Raw genomic sequence first — 26506 nt, 5'->3', positions numbered from 1 at the left:
ACTGGAGGAAAGGAAGTGACCATCACAAAGGTACTTTCTTTAGAAGACAGGCATGCGCGGGGCCTGCTCCCAAACACTGCATTGGGCAATATGATTCTTAGACATGATGAGACCAGCTAGATTTCCTAATGCCAGAAAATCATCCGGGAGAAGAATATGCATGGCTTAAGCAAACGTGGTTTATTACTCCAGGCTGTAGGCCTTTGTAGAATAGAATGGGGACATATGGTAGGATTGCAAGGAGGTGTATAAACTAGTGCATAATGATAACCCAGCATGAACTGCACACAGGCACTGAGTGAGGCCCAGCCTGCCCCCATCTCCATCAGCCTTCCCAGACGCCATGTTCAGAGCCCTTTTCATCTTCCAGGCGGTCCTCCTCTTTCAGGTCGCTGCTGATCACCTTGACCAAGAGGTCATGGTTGACTTTGGTCCATTGGCCTCTGCTGTGCCAACTGCCTCAGCCCACCACGGTGGGTTTTCAGATTCTGCTTCCCCTTGCCCAGGGGACGTGGAGACCAGACTCTGGCTTTCTTCCTTGTGCCAGATCCTCTTGGTGTTTTCTCGATGCTTGTGGCTGAAGCTGGCTTCCTGGAGGAGCCCTTCCTGGGGAAGGCCCAGGCTGGGCTGGGAGGTACGGTTGCATTTGATGGTGGTCTAGCTGCTTTGTCTGACTGCTCCTTCAGCAAGTCCAGGACTGTCTCTGGAAATAAACACTTATTTAAGAAGTGAGCAAAGTCGGAGAAAAAAGCTACAGAAGACGCACCACTATGAAACCTTTCAAAATTATAACCTTTTTTTAAAGAGACAGAGTCTTGCTGTGTTGTCCAGGATGGCCTCAAATCCTGGGGCTCAAGGAACCTTCTGCCTCAGTCATCCAGCTAGCTAGTACTACAGGAATAGGCCACTGTGCCCGGAATTATATGAGGGTTCTTCAATACCAATTATTTGTATTAACATTTGTAATTCCTTTCTCTGACCTAGATCTAAATATTTCCTTTTTTTGATGGGGTTTCTCTGCAGATACTCATCGAGATGGATCCCATGGGATCTTATAAAGGAGAGTCCCCCTCCTTTTTAAGTTGGGAGGGGGTATGTACGTTTGATCACTGGAATTGGAACTCAAGGCCTTCATTGCATTGTCGCTTGGCTTGTTCACTCAAGGCTAGTACTCTACCACTTGAGCCATCGTTTTTTCATCCAGTTTTTTTGCTAGCTACTTGGAGTCTCACAGACATTTCTGCCTGGGCTGACTTCAAACCATGATCCTCAGATCTCAGCTTCCTGAGTAGCTAGGATTCCAGGCATGAGCCACTCAGCACCTGGTTTACCTGCCTCTGTAAGTCTTTCCTGATTCCTCATCCTACCCCACTCCAAGGAAGAAGCCTTCACTCAAGGGTAGTGCCCTGGTCACTCTTTTTTTTTTCACCATATCCTCAAGGCTATTTATTTCTTTGCCATATTTCCTCCTGTTTGATTTTGTGCCACAACAGATTAGAGATTTTAAACAGTCAGAGCTTAGCAGAGAACAAGTCACAAATTCAGTCCTAATAAATACTTGATGCCAAATGAATGAATACATGATGGATGGATGGATGGATGGATGGATGGATGGATGGATGGATGGATGGATGGCTAGAGGACAATAGGTCAAAGTAGAAGCAAGTGTCACTACCACTTACTCTAGTAACCGAGGAGGAGAAACAAGCAATAATCCTCATCTGAAAGACAACCCTTAAGAGAGAGGTTAAGCCCCTCCACCCTGGGGTTGTCCTGGGTTTACAGAGGACACTGCTAGACCTCCCCATGGAGGCCTCAGACTAAGACTCACTAGCAAATGGCCTGAACCGGATCCTCTTGCTCTTGGTTTTCACCGGCACTGGCTTATATTTGCACTTGCCTGGAGGTGCTCTCCTAAAAACAGAAAAAAAATGAAAACACACAACCCTGAAAATCAAGGCCAGCAGAAGGCACACATTTGCAAGAAGTGGGGTCAGACCACAGATGGCAAGGAGAGGGGCATGGACACCTTGGGGTGCTCCAGGTCCTGGGGGGGCAGTGGGGGGCTGGGGGGAGAGGGAACCTGGTGACACACACAAATCATCAGGTTCAAATTTCTGGTGACCCAGCCCAGGAAACCTTACAAAGTCTCAAATCCTACATCTACAAAGTACAGAAAGTAGGAATACTTATTCTATTTTATAGAATGAGTGTTGGCCAATTCTGGGATCAAAATTAAAAACCAACTCTGGGTACTGGTGGCTCATGCCTGTAATCCTAGTTACTCAGGAGGAGGCTGAGATCTGAGGGTTGTGGTTCAAAGCCAGCCCAGGCAGGAAAATCTATGAGATCTTTATCTTCAATTAACCACCAGAAAACTGGAAGTGGCACTGTGACTCAAGTGGTAGAGCACTAGCCTTGAACTGAAGAAGAGCTCACGGACAGCACCCAGGCCCAGACAAAATAAAATAAAATAAAACAAATGGTGGATGGGAATAATCAGCCCTTTAGACAAATGAAGGGGGGAAGGGGGAGAATGTAGTCAACAATCCATTATTTATACCACAATATTAAGAAAAGTAAGGGAAGTGGTGGGTCAAAGAGGGGTAAGAGTGTTAAAGGGGATGACACGGATCAAGATGCATTGTATTCATAAGCTGCTTTGTCAAGTGACACCTCCTACATACAACTGGTGGTACAGCTCAGTGGTAGAACTCGTTCATGAAGCACTGTATTCCATCTCCAGCACCAAATCAAAGAAACATAATAATAATAATAAATAAATAACAGTGCCTATCTTTCAGAGAGATGGGAAAGGCTAAATGATGTCTGTGTGTCTAACACACAAGAAGTGACTGATGAAGAATGAGGTTTAAGAGCCGGGCATGGTGGCGCCCGGTTATAATCCTAACACTTGGGAAGCTGAAAGAGGAAGACCAAGAAAAGAGATTTTTTTTCCCTTTTTGTGTGGTTTCTTTTTTTCCTTAAAGAAAATTGGAACGTCAGGAGCCAAAGTAGTATGAGAAGAGATTCTTGTTCCAATTGTAAAAAGACTATTCCCCCAAATATCCCACTATTTCTACTGACACATTGTTCTACACATGTGTTTGCCCAAATCGCTTTTCATCTGGTGCCTAGATCTGTTTCTGTAGGAAGTTTTGGTAGTTCTGATAGACTAATTACTGATATTATAACCTGCTATGTAGGTAAGAATTAATATAACACAGCAAATGCGAAGAAGTGGCCCTCAGATCTCACCTTGAAGGGTCCACGAACTTGTAAATCGATCCATGCGGTGCATAGGCACTTGGGTAGGTGGTCGCCAGGAAGTACAGCTCCCCTATGGAAACAGGAAACACAATGGGAATCTGCAGGATGCCCCACCCACGGAGCTCCAGATCCCAGATTGACAGCCAGACCTTTACTAGCTGTAAGTTCCTTGGGGAAGAATTCTGCATATGAAGTCCCAAACACCAGCTCAGTCTTAAGAGCTCACTATGAAAGCGAACCACAATAAAGGCAGAGATTTGGGGTACAACTAAAAAGTACCTTTACCTAAAGCTGCTGGCTCTTATATAAAATAATGAAGGAAGGCTTAGATCTAAAAGATGCCTCTGCATTGTAAAGAATGGGTTAAGTGCAGAACACACAAACCTACTCATGAACCACACGAAAGCAAACAGCTCTGGAAGAAAAAACACACACACACACACACACACACACACACACACACAAACACACACTTGCTGGAGGAGCAACTGTTCTGGCTCCAGCCCTGCCCTTGTGCATAGCCTGGCATAGGAATACCTTGGCAAGTCTACTTCTCAGAATTCAAGCAAGGACACTGGGTCCTGTTTGCCCACATGTACTGACTGGTTTTCCAAACTGTCCTGTTTTCTCTCACAAAAAGCCTACGGGCACAAGCCAAGGCCACAAAACAGTCACGGAAGAGAGCAGCCCAGAGTCACTGGTCAGGCCTGCCTCTGGGCTCCACTGCCCAGTGGGCTGCCCCTTCTGGGAAGATACTAGAAGAGAGTCCCATGTTGGCCCTAATTTCCACACGACCCATCCACTCTCCTCTACAACCTGCCAACTTGTGGTTTCGCTGTATTTTTTTTGTATGTTTGAACTTCCAATTTGGAACTCCCTTAGGCTTTTTTCTCTATTAAAATTGATCGGATTTTCCAAAATACCATCTGTTCTTATATAAATAAATAATAAAACATTCCCCTCAAACTATCTTTTCATCAGCTAGAAGGGAGGAAAGAGGCAGGAACTGACTGGAAATGTTTATATCCCACTCAACTGAAGGTCCCCTCCGGCCATGCCACAGCTGAATGGAAGGAAACTAAACCCTTAGGAGTTCTTTCAGGTCCAGCTTTACACCTACAGAGAATCTGAGGCCTGAAGGGATTCTGAGAGACCCTTTTATTTTATTTCATTTTAATTTTTTTGCCTCTAAGCATGGCTAGGGCCAAATATTGACTCTGTGAAAAGCTCTGTATACATCAATGTAAAACAAAATGAAATTTATTTAAAATTGGAACATTTTAGTCTTCAAAAATAAACATAACCTGTGGACAGTAGTAGCTCGCACCTATAACCCTAGCTACTCAGCACACTGAGATCTGAGGATGGTAGTTCAAAGCCCTGTGAGGCTCTTGTCTCCAATTAACCACCAAAAAAAAAAAGCCAGAGTGGAGTTGTGGCTCAAGTGACAAAGATGCCCTTGGCCAAGGGAACCTTTTCTTGCTATGATTACTGAAGTTCCAGTGAGCAGAAATCGGGTGGCTGTGTGCATGTGATACCTGCTTCATCTTCAGCAAAGGAGATGATGAACTTGCTGTAGGTGCTGCTCAGCCCTGGGAATGCGCAGGCCGAGGTGCTGCCCAAACAGATGTCCCACTTCGTCCATTTCTTGGTTTTCTTATCTTCCTGCAAAGCCATAAGTCGACTAGATGAAAAACAAAACCTTGTGTTTTAGGAATCCATTTCCACTCTGCAGGATGATATTCTGCCTAAAGCCAGAGATCTTTGAGGACCAGAATTGGCTCTTCCATAAAGACATCGATAGCCAGCCACCCTACACACACCTACACACTGCCTACATCTACATCTTCTCACACACACACACACACACACACACACACACACACACACACTCATGGATATTTTAGACACACCCTTGCCCTGGATGGGAAGCTCTTTTGTGCTGTCACTGGGTCTTTGTGCTCCAGGCTAGTGCTCTACCACTTGAGCCACAGTGCCACTTCTGGCTCTTTGGTAGTTAATTGGAGACAAGGGTCTTTCAAACTTTTCTGCTCATGCTGTCTTTGAATTGTCATCCTCAGATCTCAGCCTCTTGCCTAGCTAGGATTATAGGCGTGAGCTCTTTTGCTTTTATACATGGAGTTCAGTGACCCGAGAAGGCTTCCAATTTGAAGGAAAAACAAAATGTCTATAACCCACAGATTCGTTTTTCTATAAAAAATCCATTATAATCAATTCTGTTAACTCACTAGATTTTTGCTCTTGTTTTTGATGTTGTTGTTGTTTTTACTTTTTGTCTTTTGAGGGGGGACAAAGCGAGCACAGAAATGGAGGGAGGAAGGGTGAGCAAATGCAATCATGGTACTTAGTAGATGCTATGTAGAAAATGAACTATGTAACTTGTGGGCAGGGACAGCAAAGGGAAACTGAGGGAAAGCAAAGGAAGGGGTGACATTGTCCAAACGAGAAATGTATGCATTACCTGAATTATGAAATAATGACCCCCCTCTGTATAATACCTTAATAATGACAAAAAATTGTATTTAAAATAAACTTACTACAGCCAACAAGGTGTTCAGCAAGGTTGTCAGAATACAAATGCAATACAAAGATAAAAAGAAATTGTAGGCTGTTTGGGGGGAGGAAAGGATGCAGGGGGTCAGATCCAGGACCTTGTGCGGGCTGGGCAAGTGTTATAACACTGAGACACAGCCTCCAGCCCAATATGCTAGTAATTATATTTTAACAAGACAATGACACTTATGCTATGCATTAAAAACATTAAGAAATTCTTAACTGTGCAAGAGCTCTACATTGAAAACTACGATTATAGTATAGCAGTTTTATTCATAATATCCTCCAACTCGAAGTGGCTCAACCATCCCTAAACCAAAGAATCACCAGATGAACTATGATGTATTTATACAAATGAATAATAGAAAACACCCATAAAGGCAAACTCCTGACACATGCAACCACATGAATCAATCTCAGACATTAATTGGATGAAAGAAGCCAGGCACAAGGGAAAAAAAGACTGTATAAAATGTAATTCTATTTATTTAGGAAGTTTCAAAAGAAAAGCAAATTTGTGATGAGTGGTCACCTTTGACTCCATGAGGCAGGGGGGATGTGTACAGGCACTAGGCAAAGAAAGAACCTTCTAGAAGGATGGAAATGTTCTGTGCCTTGATATGGTTAGTGGTCAAAGTATATGCATTTGTAAACTTATATCAACTTTTGCTCCTAAGAGATTGTATTTTACCATATGTTAGGCCAATAAAAACATGATAATAAAGGAGGGAAAATGATGGGAGGGAAAAACTGGGAACTAGCAAGGGAGGGGCGACATTGTCTAAAGAGAAACGTACTCTTTACCTGACTTATGTATATATAGTCCCTCTGTACATCATCTTTATAATAATAATTTCTTTGGCCAACCCTGTGGTTGAACTCAGGGCATGAGCATTGTCCTAAACTTCTTTTGCTCCAGGCTAGCACCACTTCTGGATTTTTCTGTTTATGAGGTACTGAGGAATTGAACCCAGGGCTTCATGCATGCCAGGCAAGCATTCTACCACTAGGCTACCTTCCTAGCCCTATAATAATAATTTCTAAAGGGAAAATAATGTCAACACTTCCTTACCCACTCATGAAGTCCCCAAAAATGTAGAGGCCATTAAGGTTTGGGGACTCACACCCACGGTAGACGAAACCACCAGTGACGGATTTCCCTACTTCATGGCCATAAGCATAGATGGGCAGAACGTCATCTGTGCAGAAACAAGGAAGGAGAACAAGCATCAGGCCCAAATTTGGGAATCTTAGGGAGGAAAAGAAGAGGGGTGGGGATGGTTAATGTCATTCCCTGGCAGGCATGTTTATTTTTCTCAACAGAACAGCTACACAATCTCTGTACCTCCATGATTGCTATCTAAGCCAAATCTCTCTCTCCTCCACTTTTCTCTCTACCCAATCCCCCTTTCTCTCTCATACACACACACATCTTATTTAACTTTATTTTCTACTGTAAAATTAGGCAGCAGTGACTTAGCAGTATCACACCAGCCTAGAAAGCATGAGGCCTTGAGTTAAAACACCAGTACCATCAAAAATAAAATAAAATAGTAACCTCTTTGTGCAACTAAAGATAATAAAATATGTAACAAAATAATAAAACAAAATAATCAGGAAACAAGCATTCCATAGAATAAATGTTCCAATGGTCTGAACAGAAGAGGTTCTTTGGTTTTTTGGTTGTGTTTTGTTTTGTTTTTTGGATTAGTCATGGGGCTTGAACTCCAGGCCTAGGTGCTGTCCCTGAGCTCTTCAGCTCAAGGCTAGTGCTCTACCACTTGAGACACAGCACCACTCCTGATTTTGTGGTGGTTAATTGGAGATAAGAGTCTCACAAACTTTCCTGCCCAGGCTGGCTTTGAACCTGGATCCTCAGATCTCAGCCTCTTGAGTAGCTAGGATTACAGGCATGATCCACTGGTGCCCAGCTAAGAGATTGATTTTATAGAGAAAGGCTTACAAAAAGCTGAAACATGGAGGCACAAAGGGTGAACAAATAGAGCAAAGGTACTCACTAGATGCTATTAAAAATGAACTATACAACTTGTATGTGTGGATGGGAGGGGAAAACTGGGAGACAGCAAGGGAGGGGGTGACATTGTCCAAAAAGAAATATACTCTTTACCTGACTTATGAACTCTAACCCCTCTGTATATCACCTTTATAATAACAGCTTTAAAAGAGAGAGACAGAAACAGAGAAAGGGAGGGAGGGAGGGAGGGAGGGAGGGAGGGAGGGAGGGAGGGAGGGAGGGAGGGAGGGAGGGAGGGAGGGATACTGAAACAAAAAGCAAAAGCAGTCATTTGAAAGTTATTCTTATTTTGTGTGTATGTGGCAGTAATGGGGCTTGAACTCCAGACCTCACACTCTCACAAGTCACAAGGCTTTTCCCCTGAAAGCTGGCACTCCAACACTTGAACCACACCTCAATTTCTGGCTTTTTGCTGGTTAATTAGAGACAAGAGTTTCACTGACTTATCTGCCCTGCTGACTTCAAACCTTGATCCTCAGATCTCAGCCTCCTAAGTAGCTAGAATTACAGGAGTGAGCTACCATAGTTGTTTGTGATGAGCATCTCCAAGTCTCTGGAGCTAAAACACTAGGTCTTACTCCTCTACCTCCACTTCCAACCCATTAATTCATGCAAGAAATCCCCCAGATGTCTTCTTACTTACCCAAAGAGGCATTGTGGCAGAGTTTTTTGTCATAACATTCAAACCCTTCCTTGGCCCTCCAGCCATAATTCCCGCCTTTAACAATGAGGTCAACTTCTTCAAACTTGTTCTGGCCGACATCCCCACAGAAGATCCGGCCTCGACCTTGACGAGAGACTGGGTCCCCTCGGTCCACAGAACAGCGCCACATATTTCTGACCCCATACGCATAGATGGCAGGGTTGGCCCCTGGCTCAGAAACAAAAGGATTGTCCCGGGGGATGTGGTATCGCTTGCCACGGGAGCCCGCCCCGTTAACATCGATCCTTAATACTTTTCCCAACAAGGAACTTCTGAAAGACAGAATGCCAAGAAACAGGTCCAGGAAAGAGAAAGCACCATCCCACAGGGTCTACCCGTAGTGAGTACCAGGAGACTGATGGGAATCAGATGGGAAAAAGGCAACTTACTATTTTTTTTTAATATTTGCAAGGTGTAGCTGGATGCCAGTGGTTCACACCTATAAATTCTAGTTTCTCGTTAGTTGGAAACCTGAAGGATTAATCAAAGCCTGGGAAGGATGCTTCATGAGAACACTATCTCCATAATAGCCAGCAAAAAGCAGGACTGGTGCCACAGATCAAGTGGTAAGAGCACCAGCTGAGCAAGAAAACTGACTATGAAGACCTTAGTTCAAGCAGGTGTGTGTGTGTGTGTGTGTGTGTGTGTGTGTGCGTGCGCGCATGCGCGGGCGCACAACCCTGCACATTCTTTTAACTATGAGTATGGTTGCTTCCAACTTGGTCTAATATGACTTATCAATTAAAAAGCTGATCTTATTTTTCCTCAGACAGCCATGTAGCCAGAAGGAACAGAGGTTTTAGAAAGGCTCTGCCGATGGCTTTGGCCTCTGGGCTTCTGCCTGCCTCCTTATCAATGAAGCAGAGGATAGAAGCGGTGTTGTCAGGATCCTAGGGATGAATGATGGGAATCGAGCTTCATGAACTTCCTAACTCGCAGTAGGCATTGGGCAACTGTTAGTGGGTTTTGTTGTCTTGCCTTGTTTTGTGCCGGTTCTGGGGCCTGGACATGCACTTCATACACTCAGTACTCTTGACCTCTCAATTTCACTAACTTTTCACGTGTTTCCTGGGCCTGGTACACATAGCTCAATGCCACTGTTGAGTTAAAATAAACTGAGGGCTTGGAATGGTGTATACAGTCCTGCTAATGTTTTATTTAAAATACTGAAGTCTTCACAGCCTAGCCCTCTGAAAGTCACAATGAGCATTCATGTAATATCAACTAGCAAAACATACTGTGTCCCGTCATTAAAGGACAAAACCACAAAGGCTCCTCCTCTCACTTGCCTCAATGTAGGAACTTAATATTTCCCTGAATGATTTGGGTTTGACTCACATCTCTTGGAAAAAGTATTGTACCCAGGGCTCATTCTCAAAAACAGACTCACAGCCTCCATCCAGCTTACTTGTTCTGAGCATTCCCAAACTTGCCAAAGGGATCTCCGGCCTGCCCTCCGTCCCCGGTGAATATGTACAGAAACCCATCCTGGCCAAAAAGAAGTTGTCCACCATTGTGGTTTGAAGCTGGCTCTTCTATTTCCAAGATGACCCTGGAAGAGACAACGAAACTAGACACTAGGCTCTTACACAAACTAATGCCATCTCAGAATGTCCACAAGTGATGGGTCAAGCTGCCAAGACCCTACCAAGCCAGCCAAGACTTAAGGCTCCCACCCAAAGCAGTCACTTTGGGCTCTTATATCCTAGGGTAACTTTCTTAGGTGATTTTCCTTGCATATCATGATTTCATCAGCTGAGGCCTGGCCAGGATTAGCCATCACCCCTTTCTAGAACATGTCCCTTACCTTCTGCTCTACCACAAGTCTCCAGCCCTTCCTTTGAGCAAGTTAGCCCAGCTTAGTCTATCAGTTCTTTGGGTTCTTTCAAATCTGTCAGCCTGTCTGTGATAGCAAAGGAGACAAGCGGAAGGGAGAAGGGGAAAGGGAGCATGGCGGAAAGCTCGCAGCATGCACTCAGGGTCAGCCGAGTTCCCATCTGACCTGCACTAGTAGCTTTATGGTCACGTGCCACTGTTACTTGGAGAGTGAGAAATACCACATGGGGCGAGATGAAGGGACTGGAATCTAAGGCCCCCCACAAAAATCAGAAATAGTTACTATATTCAATGTGCTAATATTACCTATAACCATTTGTACAGCTTTATGGTGGGAAGGCAAGCAAGCAGGCACGGTTCTAATTAGGATACTTCACAGTGATGGCCATACCCCATAAAAGGCCTTGACTTAACAGTCTCACTTGGGCTTCCCTCCTTTCTCAGCATTTTAAGCCACTGCTCTAAAAATCAGTAATGCCCCCCTCTCTGTTTTCTTGTAAGACAGCCTGGCATCGTATCAGAACACAGTGCAGCATGTAGCTTCTCCTGCCATGTCTCACCTTTCTGAGCTGGGGTCAGCTTTGTTGGGATCTGTCTGAGAAACCTTCATCTCACTAATCCGGATCTTTTCTACCTTTTTCTTGCCCAGGCATGAATAATAAATATAGAACTTGTGGTTGTGGCGGAATTGGGGGTGAAATGCCAACCCCAAGAAGCCTCTCTCATCCCCAATCCATGGCGTGGTCAGCACAATGGTCTTGAGGTCCAAGAAGGGTTGGTGCAGGCGACTCCCATCTGGCAGGTAGGCCCACACCACCCCCACCTGCTCGGCCACGAAGAAGCGATGGGTGCCATCTCCTGCATGAACCATGGAGACCGGGTTCCTTAGCCCATTGGCTACCTCGCTCACACAGAGCTGCAGGCAGCCCTGATGGTCCTCGTCTACCACACCCAGCTTGCGGTTGAGATGGTTATTCCTCAGGACGTTGGGGAAGCAATAGTCCTGGTCAGGGAGGTTGAGGAGGTGACAGAAGCGGGCACCATCTTTATTACGGGAATCCTGGAGGCCATGGTCACCAGTGAGCAGGGAGATGGCAGAGTGACAGTTAGAATGGAAGGCAGAACAGTAGTCAGAGCAGAGACCTGGCAGGTTCCGAAGGGGCGTCTTGGGGTTCTCAGCATCGTAGAGGTGGGCGGCATAGGGCGAGCATTCCTACAGAAGAAAAGAAGAACCGGAAGAGCTTGGTCTCAATTTGCATAAGAAGAGGGTGAAAGAGGGGGATGAGAAGGAGAAAGAGGAGGAAGAGAAGGAGAAGGGGAAGGAAGACGGAGGAGGGGGAGGGGGAGGGGGAGAGGGAGGGGGAGGGGGAGGGGGAGGGGGTGGGGGAGGGGGTGGGGGAGGGGGAGGGGAGGGGAGGGGGAGGGGGAGGGGAGGGGGAGGGGGAGGGGGAGGAGGAGGAGGGCATGGCCTAGAGAAAAAATATGAGGTATATATCAGGATTCTTGAGCTTTTGTTACCAATTTCTGGCAAATCATTTCTCTGGGACCCAAATTTTCTACTTAATATTTCTGGAAGGAGAAAAAAAATTTAAATCCTCTTAATTGCCTCAATAAAATCCTCTTGGATTCCTCATGTATGCTAATTAAAAAACGATTACATTCACTATACTAAGCTCTTAACACTTAAGATAATAGGAAATGATGACTATTTTTAAATGATAATTTCATCAGGTGCTGGTGGCCTGTAGTCCTAGCTACTCAAGAGGCTGAAATTAAGATTATGTGAAACGATAATGAATAAATATTATGTGAAATAAATATTATGTGAAATGATAATGAATAAATATCAGGCACAAGTGGCTCACACCTGTAATCCTAGCTACTCAGGAAGCTGAAACATGAGGATTGAGGTTTGAAGTCAGCCCAGGCAGACAAATCCTCAAGATTCTTATGTCCAATTTACCAACAAAAAAGCCAGAAGGGGAGGCATGGAGGCATGACTCAAATGGTATAGTGCCAGCTTTGAGAAAGAAAAACAAAACAGCCACATTCAAACTCCAGTACCAGCACAAAATAAATGACAGATATCAAATTTCTCAGTGTTTCTCTTTGTCACAAATGAAGCCATGTGGCAAAAGTTTCATATTACTAAATCTAGATACTGTATATGCATTTCAGTGATTTCACTTTTCCATCTTTTCCCATCTTTGAACTATTTTATAAATAAAACAATCACAATCAACATTTGATATATCACTTCCAGAGAGTATGTTCTAGCAACTTTTTTTCATGTATTAATGTTTTAGTCTTTGTATTAAATATTTGCAAAATATCTGGCTGGGAATTAAACAAATTTGTTGTTTTGTGCCAGCCATCCTGGGACTTGAACTTAGGGCCTGGATGCTGTCCCTGAGCTTTTTTTGCTCAAGGTCAGTGCTCTACCACCTGAGCCACAGTTCCACTTCTGGCTTTTTTGGTGATTAATTGGAGATTAACTGGAGTGCCTCTTAGACTTTCCTGCCTGGGCTGGCTTCAAATCATGATCCTCAGATCTCAGCTTCCTGGGTAGCTAGGATTACAGTTGTGAGCCACCAGTGCCTGGCTGAATTATACATATTTGAATAGTGGCTTTTGGTAAATGCAACTGCTCTGAACAAAAATTATAAGAACCATGTTTTCAAAGGACTATCAGCTACTTGGCCCTCATTTGATTATAGCAATTTGTAAGTGGGTTTAAAGGGCAAGTTTGGGGCTATGGAGTAGAGATGGAGCCCACCAGCTCCTGCACTCCAGCATCCTGTGTAGAACTGACTCGCTCACCTATAGTAAAATGATGACCCTTCCTTCTGAGATTTTCCTGTGTCTCAGAGCTCTATTTTCTTACTTCCCACTGACTGAATGTCTCAGAGCCAGCTCTTGGTTTACCAGGAAGAGCCTAGAGACACTACACACACACACACACACACACACACACACACACACTGTCGCTCTGTGGGCTGTCTGCTTCAGCTGAAAATACTTGTGTGAGCTGTTAGTAAAAAGTAAAATAAGCCTGCTCCTGAATCTATCTGAATCCTTCCTTTCTAGGAGATTGGAAAGGAGAAACTGACAGACTGGAGCGAGGATGAAATGATGACAAATGAGGAGACAGGAAAAGGCTGGGAAAATAGTCATCTCGCGACACTCTTGGGCAGCCCTTTGGAGTCAGCTAAGCTGCTTCTACACAATTAGCTCAGTAGTGAAATGTTTTTCTCACAGAGCAAGAAAACTCAGCCCAGGAAGTGTCTGTATTATATAACTTGACTCTTTTTTTTTTCTTGTGTGTTCTGGGACTGGAGCTTGAACTCAAAGCTTAGGGCCCTCAGCACTGTTCCTTAGCTTTTTCACTTTACCACTTGAGCCACACCTCGAACTACCAGCTTTTTTGCTGATTAACTGGAGACAAGTTTCCTGGATTTATCTGCCTGGGCTGACCTCAGTCCTCAGCATCCTAAGCACCTGGCTTCTAATGGAGTTTATAGAAAACTATCAAGCAAATGAGCCAGGGCTGCTGTTACTATACTGGTGAAAAGAAGTGATGACTCAGGGCCTGCTAGACAAGTACTCTACCACTTGGGCCTTGTCCCCAACACTTTTTTGCTTTAGTTTATTTTTTGATAGGGTCTCAGTCTTGTCTGGCAATGGCCTCAGACCACGATCACACTACCTCTAACTCCCATATAATTGGGATTACAGGCATGCACCACAACACCCATCCCCTAATATTACTGTTATTCCTCAAGTACTTAAAACAAGAGGGCTGCTGAATGCAGCTTACTAAAACCTCTCCCACATTGATCAAGATGCACTGTATTCATAAACTGTTACGTTGAATGGCTACTCCTTTGTACAGCTACTCAAGGATAATAAAAATGTATTTCAACAAATTAAAAATAAAAGTTCACCTAGTTGTGAATGACTACAGGTAACAAAAATACAGTTTATCTAGGTGCTGGTGGCTTGCACCTGTAATTCTAACTACTCAGAAAGCTGAGTTTTCTGAGGATTGCAGTTCGAAGCCAGCCTGGGCAAAGAAAGTCCCCAAGACTCTTATTTCTAATGAATCACTCAAAAACTGGAAGTGGAACCATGGCTCAAAGTGGTAGAGCACTAGCCTGGAACAAAAGAGCTCAAGGGCAGCACCCAGGCCCTGAGATCAAGCCTGAGGACCTCCTCCCCCGACCCCATATACACATGCATACACAAATACAAATTAATAAATAAAACCTCACCCAAGAGGGAGGGAAGGGGAAGAGGGAGACACGTTCACCAGAGGAAATCTCAGAAGTAAATAATCTCAGTGCTGCTCATGAAAGCCAAGCTTCTACCTACCTGGTTATCTCAAGTTAATTCTCCAGGAAACAGCAGCAGGATGGGCCCTAGGGCCTGTATTCTAGGTAAGAAGTCAGGGTGGCCAGTGCACTCTGGCATAATGACAGTGGGGGGGGGGGGAGCAGGGACATGGAGAGACTCCCGTGGACAGTTGCATAATTACACTGGTTATGCATGAGGGTCTCAGATCAAAGATCTGCTCGAATCACATCATCGGAATTCCCCCATAGTCATTTCTTTCATCCACTCTCTGCACCCCTAAATATCCACTTCCCACAAAAACAGTGTGTGCAGCCTCCACCTTTATGTTTCCAGGCTCAGTTCTGCTAAGCCAATGCCTCCCAGAGATGTGGATTTTGGCTGCTGATGAACCCAGAGAAGCAGAAAGCCTGAGTAGTCACCACTCCACAGCTTAAGGCTTTCTCCATTCAGTTCTGCAGTACTGGGTAGACAGAACCCAGAGGAACCCCTCAACGCCCCCCCCCAATCTCCACCACCACTGTAATACTAGAACCCCCTCCCCCCCGCCAACAAAGCATGCTGAAGAGCGAGGACTAGACCACCTAAGGGTGTGCCAAGCCTGGCTCTCCTCTCGATGCAGGAAGAATACAGCCCATAGCTGCTCAGTAAGTCCATGAATACCTCTCATTTTCTGGCACCTGGAGAAGAACCCCGAGGCAGAACTTTGGGGAACCTATGGCAACCAAAGGGCTACTTTCCCAAACCCCCTCTCTCTCCCCACAGGCACTCCACTTGGGCCTACCTGGCAAAGGATGTCTTTAATGTACCCTCCACACAGCTCGTGGCCTCTCAGGTCAAAGTAGTTCATGATGTCCCAGTACCGGGCTGCAATGTGGTGGTCCTTGTGCTGGTCACAGCAGCCGAAGGACTCGTAGTCAGAACAAAACTCAAGGTGCTGGGAGGGCCGGAAAGGGGGCCCATAATCCAGGCACTGGGGATGTCCCAGCAGCAAACCCACCTGACCCAACAAAAATGCCAGGCAGAGGCAGGGGGGCCAGCCACGCAGACCCCCATATGGGCTAGGAGTGGACTTGCTCAGCATGTTAGCCTTGGCACACCCTGGGGGATGGCTGTGTTTGCTCAGGATGTCTTCCTTACTCTGCCCAAGTTCCCTCCCCTTCCTCCTTCTCCTCCCCCCCTCCCCGGCCTTCAGCTCCACCCCAAGTTCAATGAGGTAGTTTCTGAGTAGTGTTCATCCTGTGGGAGGTGGCCATGTCAGTCCCATCTAAACACGAAGCTGATGCCCATGCCAAAGGCTCAAAGCCAGCACCCAGTCCCTGGGGCACCTGGTTGCTGGACCAAAAGGAACAGTAGTATCAGTAGCAAAGGTGTTGTGATCCTCAGCACTGTGCAGAATTCCTGCCACCTTGGGGAGGGGGCGGGGTCAACAAGTTCCCCCTTGTTTACTGTCTTTTCACAGGCTGAGCCGCACACCACACATTACACCCCAGAGGACAGGTTTTGGAAGGCAAGCGTCCAGCTTCCTGCAGTGATGAGGGAGAGCACAGGGGAACAGTGCAGAACAGGGGAAAGTGGAAGGAGAGCTTGATGGGAGGCCAGGTGTGCCTGTATGTGGAGAAGAGAAGAACAGCTCATGAATTCCAAGGCACAGTGCAAGGAGATGGAAGGAAAGGCAGGGAGGTCTATGTTCATACTACTGCCATTAGTACCACAGACTGGGTTTTATTGATCCACAGTAGAAATGTTAATACTACAGTTTAGAGCCTGAGAAATTCAAGACGGGGAGCCAAGGGCTCTGTTCCTCACTGAGGCCAGCTTGTTACTGCATTCTCATATGGCAGGAGGAACAGAAGAGCAACAAACATACTCCCTCCACCTCCTAAAGGTTGCACGTGTGTGTGTGTGTGTGTGTGTGTGTGTGTGTGTGCGCACTGGAAATTGAACCCAGATCCCTCTCCACACCCATCCCACCCCACTGCAGTCTCTGCCTACTCCCACCCACCCCTACCCCGGTACCCACTTCCTTCATCCAGGCCTGGGGTCTGAGTTTGGCTTCCCTGGTGCACAGGCTAATCCATCTGAGCATCTCCTCTCCAATTCAATGCTATCATCACAATTAGCCACCCCTTGTGCAATGTTCCCTGGAGAAACACACAAATCACCAGACACTTGTCTCCTTGCTTTTTGTGCATTGTTATATAATGTCTGGTTACTACCATTTTTTCACCATTTATCACCACTGTGTGTTGGGCTTGGTGCTTATCTCCCCCCCACACACCATTTTTTGCCCACGCACAAGCCTCCCTTCGTGCCACCCCCTTCCCAGTGGCAGACTGTAGCTAGAAGGGGGAGGTCTCTCCTGCTCAGCACTGGACAAGCTATAGATAGCTCACCCATAATTGTTAAAAAGGAGTGACACCACCACCCAGGCCCAAATTCTTTTGAGTCTCGTGTTTCAGGTCCAGCCACAGGTCCCTATATGCCAAATAACAAGACATGGTAAAGACAGAGAAAGATTCATTATATGGCATGAACAGTACATGGAAAGACTCTCGTCAATGTTATGTCAGCAGAAAGAATTGGAAAAGGGAATGAGAAAGTATGCATAGCTAAAACTCCCACAGTTAGGTCCCGGATGTAGCCTGGTTGGCCATTATCTCAGTCTTGGTCTCTGAAGATCTTTCCCTTTCACCACTTAAAGGGGGCTGGACAAGTCAGTCACTGTTGCTGGCAGGTGGTAGACGGCAGGTGGCAGGTGGTCTGTCCTGAGCTTTTGTTCTCTTGAGAGTTCTACCTCCTGCACAAGATGTTTATCCCTGGCCAATCCTGCCTTTCCTGGAGCCCAAGGGGATTGCAAAGTGACTGCAAGAGGGAACAGCTTCCACCAAAGGGCACAGATGCAAGTTGGTGGGGTTGCCCAGGTTCCCAGCTTTTATCCTGCTTGTACCAGAGAATTTTTTTTTCTTAAAGAGCCCATATTTAAAATTTAAGTATATATTTGATGTAGCCCCACATGGTGGCTTACACCTACAGTTTCAGCTACAAGGAAAACATAGGTAAGAGGATTGTGGTCTGAGGCCAATCCTGGGCCGAAGGCTGAGACCCTATCTAAAAACATAACCTAAAGCAAAAGAGCTGGAAGCATGGATCAAGTGGTAGAGCATTTGCCTAGCAAGCATAAGGTCCTAATTTCAGAAGATGAAGGGGAAAGAAGAGGAGGAGGAAGAAGAAAAGAAGGAAGGGGAAAAGGAGGATGAGGGGAAAGAAAAAGCAAGCATGTAGTTTTTTAAATGCTCTGGAAAACAGAATCCACGATAGGTAGAGAACAGAATGACACTGGTAGAGTGAGAAGATTGTGATAGTCTCACAGGAAATACCATGACAGAGAACATGAATAAAGATGCTAGTGAGTAAAGACACTTTTTTTCTGTTCAGTGGGACAGAACTTAAAATATAGACTCAGGAAAACATTTTACTTTTTACCTTTCCCCCTCACTGAGAGATTACAGATCTGCTTGCTCATCATGATAGGAATAATCCAAGAGAGAGGGAGAAGCAGGCATGCAGAAGAGGAGGGAAAGCATGAGTGGAGACTGGAAGTAAGAGGGGATGAAAGTCTGGGTGTACAGGTCATTGGCACCAACAGGAGGGAAGGAGAGAACGAACATGGCAGAGCAGCAGTGAGGACAAAGCAAGAACTGGGGTCTGGTCGGCAGTTGATTGTTAAAAGATACAGGGGCTGGGGATATAGCCTAGTGGCAAGAGTGCCTGCCTCGGATACACGAGGCCCTAGGTTCGATTCCCCAGCACCACATATACAGAAAACGGCCAGAAGCGGCGCTGTGGCTCAAGTGGCAGAGTGCTAGCTTTGAGCGGGAAGAAGCCAGGGACAGTGCTCAGGCCCTGAGTCCAAGGCCCAGGACTGGCCAAAAAAAAAAAAAAAAAAAAGATACAGTATTTGCTTTTGCATAGACAGACAGACAGACAGATATCTCAAGCCAAGCACTGGTGGCTCATGTCTATAATCCTGTCTGAGATTTGGTTCAAATCCAGCCCATGCAGAAAAGTCCAGGAGAGTTTTATCTTCAATTTATCACCAGAAAAGCTGGAAGTAGAGCTATGGTTCAAGTGACAGAATGCTAACCTTGAGCACAAAAGCTCAGAGACAGCGCCCAAGCCGAGTTCAAGCTCCAGGACAAGTGCATACACGCGCTCGCACGCGCGCACACACACACAATAATACAGTAGTCCAGAACTAGAGGCATGGCTCAAGTGGTAGTGCATCAGACAAGAGCAAGGGAATGGGGGAGCAGAATAAGAGCACACGGCCCTGAGTTCAAGCTCCAGCATCTACACAAAATGTATACAGCACTGATGCTGGTCCTTGGGATGAATGATCATTACTAGGCACTGATTGTGAAGCATGCACGTATCACAAGGGAGTCCTGGACATGGGTCCCTCTGATGCTAGGACCAGAGCTGACTGCGACACAAAGGTAACATCACAGAGGAAGCCAAGTTCAAGGGCAGGAACCTGCAGAGACCTCAAAGTGCTGTGCCCAGACTCACACTCATCTTCAGTTCAACACTCCTAAGGTAACTGGCCCTGATCATCCCAGCTCTTCTTATCCATTCTCTTTTTCTCTCCTACTCCCTCCCTCCCTCATCCAGAAGTCTGTCAAATTCAGAGCTGAATATAATCAATCGGTCAATAACATAGGAGAGACAAATGGGTTACATTCTGTCTTTAAATCAGTGTGACTGTGATTGCAAAGCCTTTTCATTCAGGGTTTGCATCCATATGTTCATGGCCTAGAGAAGTCTATTTCCTTTACATATAGGCTTATTCCTGAATTACCAATGTGACAAAACATCTCTGCTTAAGGAAGCCAGGCAAGAAAAAGTTTAATCTATAAAGTCTTATTACTATATTTATACTTATTACTATACTTATTACTATATGTAAGTATGTTTTATAAGTCTCATTTAAAAAGGAGAAAAGTAGGTTCACTTCTACCAAACCACTAACTGGGAAGGCATTCCCAAAAATGCACTTGAGCTGAGCCTGGGACAGGGGAGAGGCCTTGGCTATGGCAGTTTCCCTAGATGAGACTCGTGACAAGGAAGCAAGGGATGTGTCAGTGACCCTGTCACATCTCAGTCCTGAGGTGCTCCTTCTTGGTAGTCACAGGTGAGGTGATTACTTCTGATGTGGCCTATAAGCTCCTGAGTCCAGTGTGTCTCCCATGAGTTAATGCATTTGTGGCTCTTATTATTTATTAATAAAAATAAATTACATTTAAGTTTGTGTTGCATGATGTGCTGGCAGATGGTGGTACTTGTATGACCAAGAGTTGGCGCCATTCTGACTTGGCACTTCTTATTCAAAATGGTGGAATTGAGGTCTAAAGTGTTGCTCTATAAAATGATGTGACTTGAAGCTAAGCACAGCCTGAAGGTTCTGGCCTATATAACAACACAGAGTAACTCTGAGTGGGCCTACATGCTCCTCAGCAGCCTCAGCAGAGAATAAGGTTTACATTTTATCTGCTTCCTAAACCAGAGAAAGGATAAGTTTAGGCCTAACTTAATAATGATCATGCCGTTGGATAGACTATTAGGAGTGGGGTGGGTGAGGACAGAAGAGAAATTCTATGCATGGGCAAGAAGATAAAAGACCTCCAGTTGTGTGTGTTGACATCTTGTTCTAGGAGCCCAATCCGAAGCAGATATGATGTGGTTTCCCACCAGGCACAGCTTCCTAACTGCAGTGAGCTTCCTACTCCTGTTGCTCTTCATCGCTTGGAAACTCCTTGAACAAACTGAACATAGTCAAAACCTGGTGATTACTGAAGACCAAGTTGCAACATGTACTGTAGTTTGCAAACTGGGAATGGAGGGAGGGTGGGAATGTAGAGGCCAGGCAAGTTCACCCAATGCACTTTGGCTTTCCTCCATTTTATTTTTCTGCCTGAGAGAAGGAAGCTCTAGAGTGGATTGGGTCATAGACCTGGACCTCTTAGTCCATAAAGAAGCTGCATTTATTTCTCATCTTTTTAAGGTAAGGGAAAGAATGAATAGTGCTTGAGCCCTGGATCCTTGAGCCAATAGCCAAGCATCCTCAGAATGCACTGGGTTTACTTTGGGTAGAATAATTCAGTCTTTCCTTGCTAAAGAAGCTTATGGGATGTCACTAGGGCATCAATCTGTTCTTTTGTGAAAGGAGATACATATTTTGCCTTTTCTACCATCCCAGGAGGACAGTTATAACAGTAAGAAGAGCCTAAGGCCACTAGAAGACTGGCACACCATCACCTTGAAATATTTAGGAAAAAACCAAAAGAGAAGAAAGAGTGAGTGCTAAGGAAAGGGGAGGGATAGACTGCCCCAGGGGAAGTAGGGCAAGATAGGTAGGAGAGAAAGAAAAGAGGAGGAAAAGAAAAGACAGAACTGTACCCAGAAATATTTGAACCTGATCAACAATTCTTTACCCTTCTCCCGAGATGTTCACATGTATAAAGTTTGAGGAAGAAGGGAAAATATTAAGTTCATTTGTAATGAGAAAATGAAATCAATGTTAACCACATATTAAACACTTCAGAACATTACCTTGTTAGTCTCATCCACAGATCATAGTCATATTGGGGAAACAAAGAACATGACTTGCCTTACTTTCTGAAACTTAATATTGGGGGCTGCACTTAGAGTTGACACCCTGGACATGGACAACTGTATAGCTTTCTGGCATAAAAATGTAAAAGGAAAGATACTGAGTAAACCTTTAAAAAAAAGGAACTGTGGTTGAGGTTGTTTATATGCATGTGTAAGTAGAAGAACTCAAACAATAAGCAGAATGTCTAACTATGAAAAAAGAATTATTGAAGGGAAAAGAGGAATTAAGAAGGTACAGGCACTAGATTAGTAGAGAACATTTGTATAAGAAGGGGTTGTTAAAGTCTCATAGTCCAACTCCCTTAGCTCTATGGATTTAGAACCAAACTGCAATAGAAGGACCTGCTCACAATCACACAGCCAGTGACAGAAATGAGAACAACCTTTGGCTCTTGGGCTGAGGGCATAACTCAGTGGTAGAGTACTTGCCTAATGCACTTACCAGGTTCAATCCCAAGCACTGCAAAAAAAAAAAAAAACCTTATGCTCCTAATTTCTAGGGGAGTCCTCTTTTTAATATCTTTCTTCAAAGGAAACCTTTTGAAAGATGAGCTGAGAAAAAAGAAGTATAATCACTACAATAACAGTTAATACTTACTGAGTACTCAACATATGTGCCTCAAAGTTTGAAGTTCAAAGACTTCAGATCCACAAGGACTCAGCATCACATAGTAGTACTTCTCCAACTCTAATATGCATACAAATCTCCTGATTTCATTAAAATGTAGATTCTGACAAACAGGATTAAGATTCCGCATGTCTAATAAGCTTGAAGTTGAGGATGGTGTTGATAAGTTTGGGGGCATACTTAAGAGGGACAAGGATGCAAACATCCATCCTGCCAGAGAACAAATGAGAAATGGGAGAGGGGAGAGAGAGAGAGGAAGTCCCAAGTAGCACCTCCCCTTCCATAATCTGTTTTTGTCTAGAGAGTCTCACTATTGTAGTCCAAACTTGGAACCCTCCTGCCTTAGCATACTCAGTGCTAAAATGACAAGCCTCCACCATTCCCAGCATCCTAATCCTATGACAATCCTCACCATCACTGCCCACTGACAACTAACTGTCCCTGCTTTCCCTCTTCTTAGCATGGCTGACAGTGGGTATCTCCTCAGTGTCACAACAAAATCAAGGCAACCTGTTGAATACGCTGGCTTCATTATACCGTGCCTGCTCTCCAGCTGAGAAGAAACAGCTCACAGTGCTGGTCCACCTAGCAGATGCCAACTTCACCTGGCTCCAAAAAACCGTCGCCCACATTTCAAGACTCTACAGCTCACAGATCTTAGCAGGGAAGTTGCTACTGATCCATGCTCCCCCCGATGCCTACCCCACTGTAGAAGGCACCCAGAACGAGACCTCGCAAGGGCAGTTCTACTCCAAGCAGAACACAGACTACGCCTTCCTCATGAGCTTTGCCCGAAACCTGTCTACTTATTTCCTGCTAATTGAGGACAATGTCTTTTGTGCCCCCAACTTTGTCACCCACATTTATTCCACGGTGGCCACCATGAAACCCACCTCATGGGTGCTCCTAGAGTTCTCTAACATGGGGCTCCTTGGCAAGCTCTTCCATAGCAGGAATCTTCCTTTCTTGGCCCAGTTCCTCCTCCTATTCCACAAGGAAAAACCCCTTGACAGACTGATCCTTCACTTTCGTACCCTCCTGATCCAGAAAACCCCTCTCCTCTACAGACCATTCCTCTTCTATCACAGGCTGTACAGCCACCCCACCGGTGACAAAAATGCCACAAGCATTCACGAGAATCCTCATGGTCCTCACGTCTTCCCTGCAGCTGTTTACACGGACATGAAGGTTTTTGATGTTCATTTGCCCTGGGAGGCCTATACACTGGATGAGTCATTTTTTTTGACCTACAACGTTAGCACAGGGAATCATTTGACAGTACTTTTGAACCATCCAGCAAACCTGAGAAGAGTGCAAGTGATAACAGGTGCCATTGTGGATGGAAAGTACACCCTACAGAAGGGGCAGGTGGAGCTAGGTTACAGCCCTGATGAAATACCTCAATACTGTGCCAACTTTGTCCTGCTGGACTATCTCCAGCAAGGGCTGATGGATCGGGAGATTCTTCTGGAAAGTCTGGGGAAGCAAGTGAGCTGTGTGAGGGTGGTGGTAAATGCTAACCAGGCTGGTGGTCTAATCATTAGACACATTTACCTCTGGAAGGAAAATGCCAGATGAACGGAAAATGCTGTTGAGAGTTAATGATAAATCAGTATGAGCATTTAAAAGGGCAAAGCCATGTGGGGGGGATGGTGAGGGGGGAAGGATGGAGAAAAAATGAGGGAGGAGGTAACAAGTTTCATAAGAAATGTACTCACTGCCTTACTTATGAAGCTGTAACCCCTCTGTACATCACGATGACAATAAATAAATAAATAAATAAAAGTGCAAAGCCATTTTGTTCTAACCTGTAAGAGTGATATGGGGGGCATACAAACAATGAAAGGTAGAAAAAAGAATCCATCTTTCTTTTGGTTCCAATGAAACACTTATTCTTCCCTTTTTCTATCCAAATGGATAGCTCTTTAAGAAAGCTTTTGCTGGGGCTGGGAATATGGACTAGTGGTAGAGAGTTTGTCTTGCATACATGAAGCCCTGGGACTGATTCCTCAGCACCACATAAACAGAAAAAGTCAGAAGTGGTGCTGTGGCTCAAGTGGTAGAGTGCTAGTCTTGAGCAAAAAAGAAGTCAGGGACAATACTCAGGCCCTGAATCCAAGCCCCAGGACTGAAAGAAAGAAAGAAAGAGAAAGAAAGAAAGCTTTTGCTGGAAGAAACGTAGCTTAATAAAATTTGGGGAAAGATCATGGTCAGGCCCAGAAATTTTACATTCCTGGGATGTTTCCTTCAGCTCAAATAGTGTGTGTGCATGTGCATGTGTATATACATGCACTTCCATATCTGTGTGTTCATAGATAGAGATGGGGAGGTATGTAATATGGTAAAAGGATGAGATGGGGAATCCTTTATTTTGCGGGGGGATTAGGGGAGCAAACTCAGGGCCTTGTACATGCTAGGCAAATGCTCTACTACCAAGGTACATCCTCAGCCCATGGAGAGAGCCCAAGAAGGGAATCTTTTTTTAAGACAGGGTAGCCTCCTGGGCAGTGTAATTACAGGCATGAGCCACCTTGCCAACACCAAGTATACATAATATTTATACAGGATATATAGATATGCATACATGAGAAACAGATTATATGAAACCGGGGGATTGATTGCTCAACCTTATCCTACCTAAAGCCAGTGACTCTTGCTGCACTACCTCATGCAACCAAAGGTGGCACATCAGCAATAAGCTTCCTCCAGCTGTGCAAAGAAAACCTCACTGGAGTCACCAGGAAGCTGCCAACAGGGCTCAGATCCTCCCCTGCTCATGATCTCTGTCATCAGATCTGACTTCTGATCTTCCATTCTCAGACCAATCCTTCTGGGGGTATAGCTTTCCCTCACCCAGAGAGAAAACTAAGGTAATCTCAGGCAACTGTGGAGGCTCAGGTGTTCTCTGTTATCAGCAGCTTGCCTCTCGCCAATGTGAATGGTAGCTCCTGTGGGGATGGGGCCAATGAAAGGGGAGTACAAGCCCCTTCTCAGGCTGGTCCAGGAGCTGTCTTCCCTGGTGGTCTTCTTTTCTCTCTCTCTTTGTGCTAATCACATCCTTTTTATCGAAGTAAATGCTTTGTGTTCTTCTGGCTTGCCCTTTTTTTAGGGAGGGGGTGGGGAGTAGTACTTATGCCCCCTGGCAGTCAGTTCCTGCTGAAAGACAGTGCTAGGAAGTTGGTCTCTCCCAGATACTGAGGAGCCCACACAGTTGATGGATACCACAGTGATCATTGTAGACCCCTTGCCCTACCTTTTTTCTTTTCTAACCCTTTTTCTTCCAGGTTTTTCATTCACTAGACTGCTAAGTTCCTACCAAGTGCCATGCCCCTTGGAGGAGGAGGTCAGTGGTAATGTCACCTCCTCCATGAAACCCTGAGACTCTCAGGGGAATAAGTAAGCTCTTGTCTGGCAACTGAAGTTCAATGGGAAATACAAAGGCTCTGGTGCCTCTCAAACTGGAATTTCAACCCTGGATCTATTTATTAGCTGGATGACCTTAAAATGGTATTTTGCCTCTCTGATCCAGTATCCCATAGCTGTAAAACAAGGGTTCCATGTACCACACCGGGTTGGCACATGAATTAAAGACACCCAGGGACCTTACCTCAAGTGCTAAGTCCTCAGTGTTTGCCAGCACCCACCTCTCGAAGGGATCTCTTGAAGGGATCCATTACCCCAGGGTTCTTCTTGCTCCCTGTGATGTCTCCTGGGGCTCCAGGGCAAATGCACACATGGCCTTGGGATTTGGACTGCCCTGGAAACTCTACTTCCTGGATGTGAATGGAGAGCCTCAGACAGGCACAGGCAGGTTGGGTATCTACCGATGCCAGCCCTGCCCTAGGCATGTGGTGAGGCCCATTTGTTTCCCACACTGCCAGGTCTGCATTATTCTCCCCTTTCTGGTTAGACTTATGTAGGAGTTCTGAGCATCCGTACTATAATGCTCTCACCACAGGATTAAGAGATGAGACAGAGACAGACGTCTGGGTTTCCGGGGTTCAGTATTACCTCCACTCATGGAGGTAATGAGTGCTTACCTGGTACAGGAAGCCAAGAGGTCAGGTGATATTTCTAGATGTGTAAGACCATTGCCCCTCTAGGATTCCAGATGTTCTTATGCATGAGATGTCTCCACAGGGTTGCTGTGGCAATCACTCGAGATGATCATGTATATATAAAGGCTTAGAAATATAAGGCAAGAAATACATTACATCGGGTCATGACATCACCCACTTTAATGTCCTTCAGTGGCCAGTGAGGAAGAAATATGGTACTGCAAAACCGGGAGGATTGGAAGCTAGAGCATGGATGCACCATGGACCTGGCAAGAGACACGATGAGGTGTGAGGGGAGCAGCACTGGTCACTGCGTGTTCTGGGACACATGATGATGTTCATCACTATATTAGCACAGAGAAGCAGGCAGCACAACA

General features: G+C 45.3%; 2 protein-coding genes across 2 annotated transcripts; one reads left to right on the top strand and one right to left on the bottom strand.

Annotated features, from left to right (window-relative positions):
* Nucleotides 1-416: 416 nt before the first annotated feature.
* Nucleotides 417-15852, bottom strand: Hhipl2 (HHIP like 2). Its single transcript, XM_048358241.1, has 9 exons — nucleotides 15553-15852; nucleotides 10979-11631; nucleotides 9991-10134; nucleotides 8523-8854; nucleotides 6917-7043; nucleotides 4809-4954; nucleotides 3259-3340; nucleotides 1832-1914; nucleotides 417-703 (listed from the first exon to the last, which is right to left on the bottom strand). Exons 1-9 carry the CDS (start codon nucleotides 15850-15852, stop codon nucleotides 417-419), a joined length of 2154 nt encoding a protein of 717 aa, XP_048214198.1.
* Nucleotides 15853-17784: 1932 nt separating this feature from the next.
* Nucleotides 17785-23714, top strand: LOC125360211 (alpha-1,3-mannosyl-glycoprotein 4-beta-N-acetylglucosaminyltransferase-like protein MGAT4E). The gene is made up of 3 exons (XM_048358240.1): nucleotides 17785-17827; nucleotides 20483-20641; nucleotides 22532-23714. Exons 1-3 carry the CDS (start codon nucleotides 17785-17787, stop codon nucleotides 23647-23649), a joined length of 1320 nt encoding a protein of 439 aa, XP_048214197.1. The 3' UTR covers nucleotides 23650-23714.
* Nucleotides 23715-26506: the final 2792 nt, after the last annotated feature.

This window comes from Perognathus longimembris, chromosome 11 (assembly GCF_023159225.1).
Source record: "Perognathus longimembris pacificus isolate PPM17 chromosome 11, ASM2315922v1, whole genome shotgun sequence".
NCBI lineage: Eukaryota > Metazoa > Chordata > Mammalia > Rodentia > Heteromyidae > Perognathus > Perognathus longimembris.
This window is presented reverse-complemented; position numbering and strand designations above follow the sequence as displayed.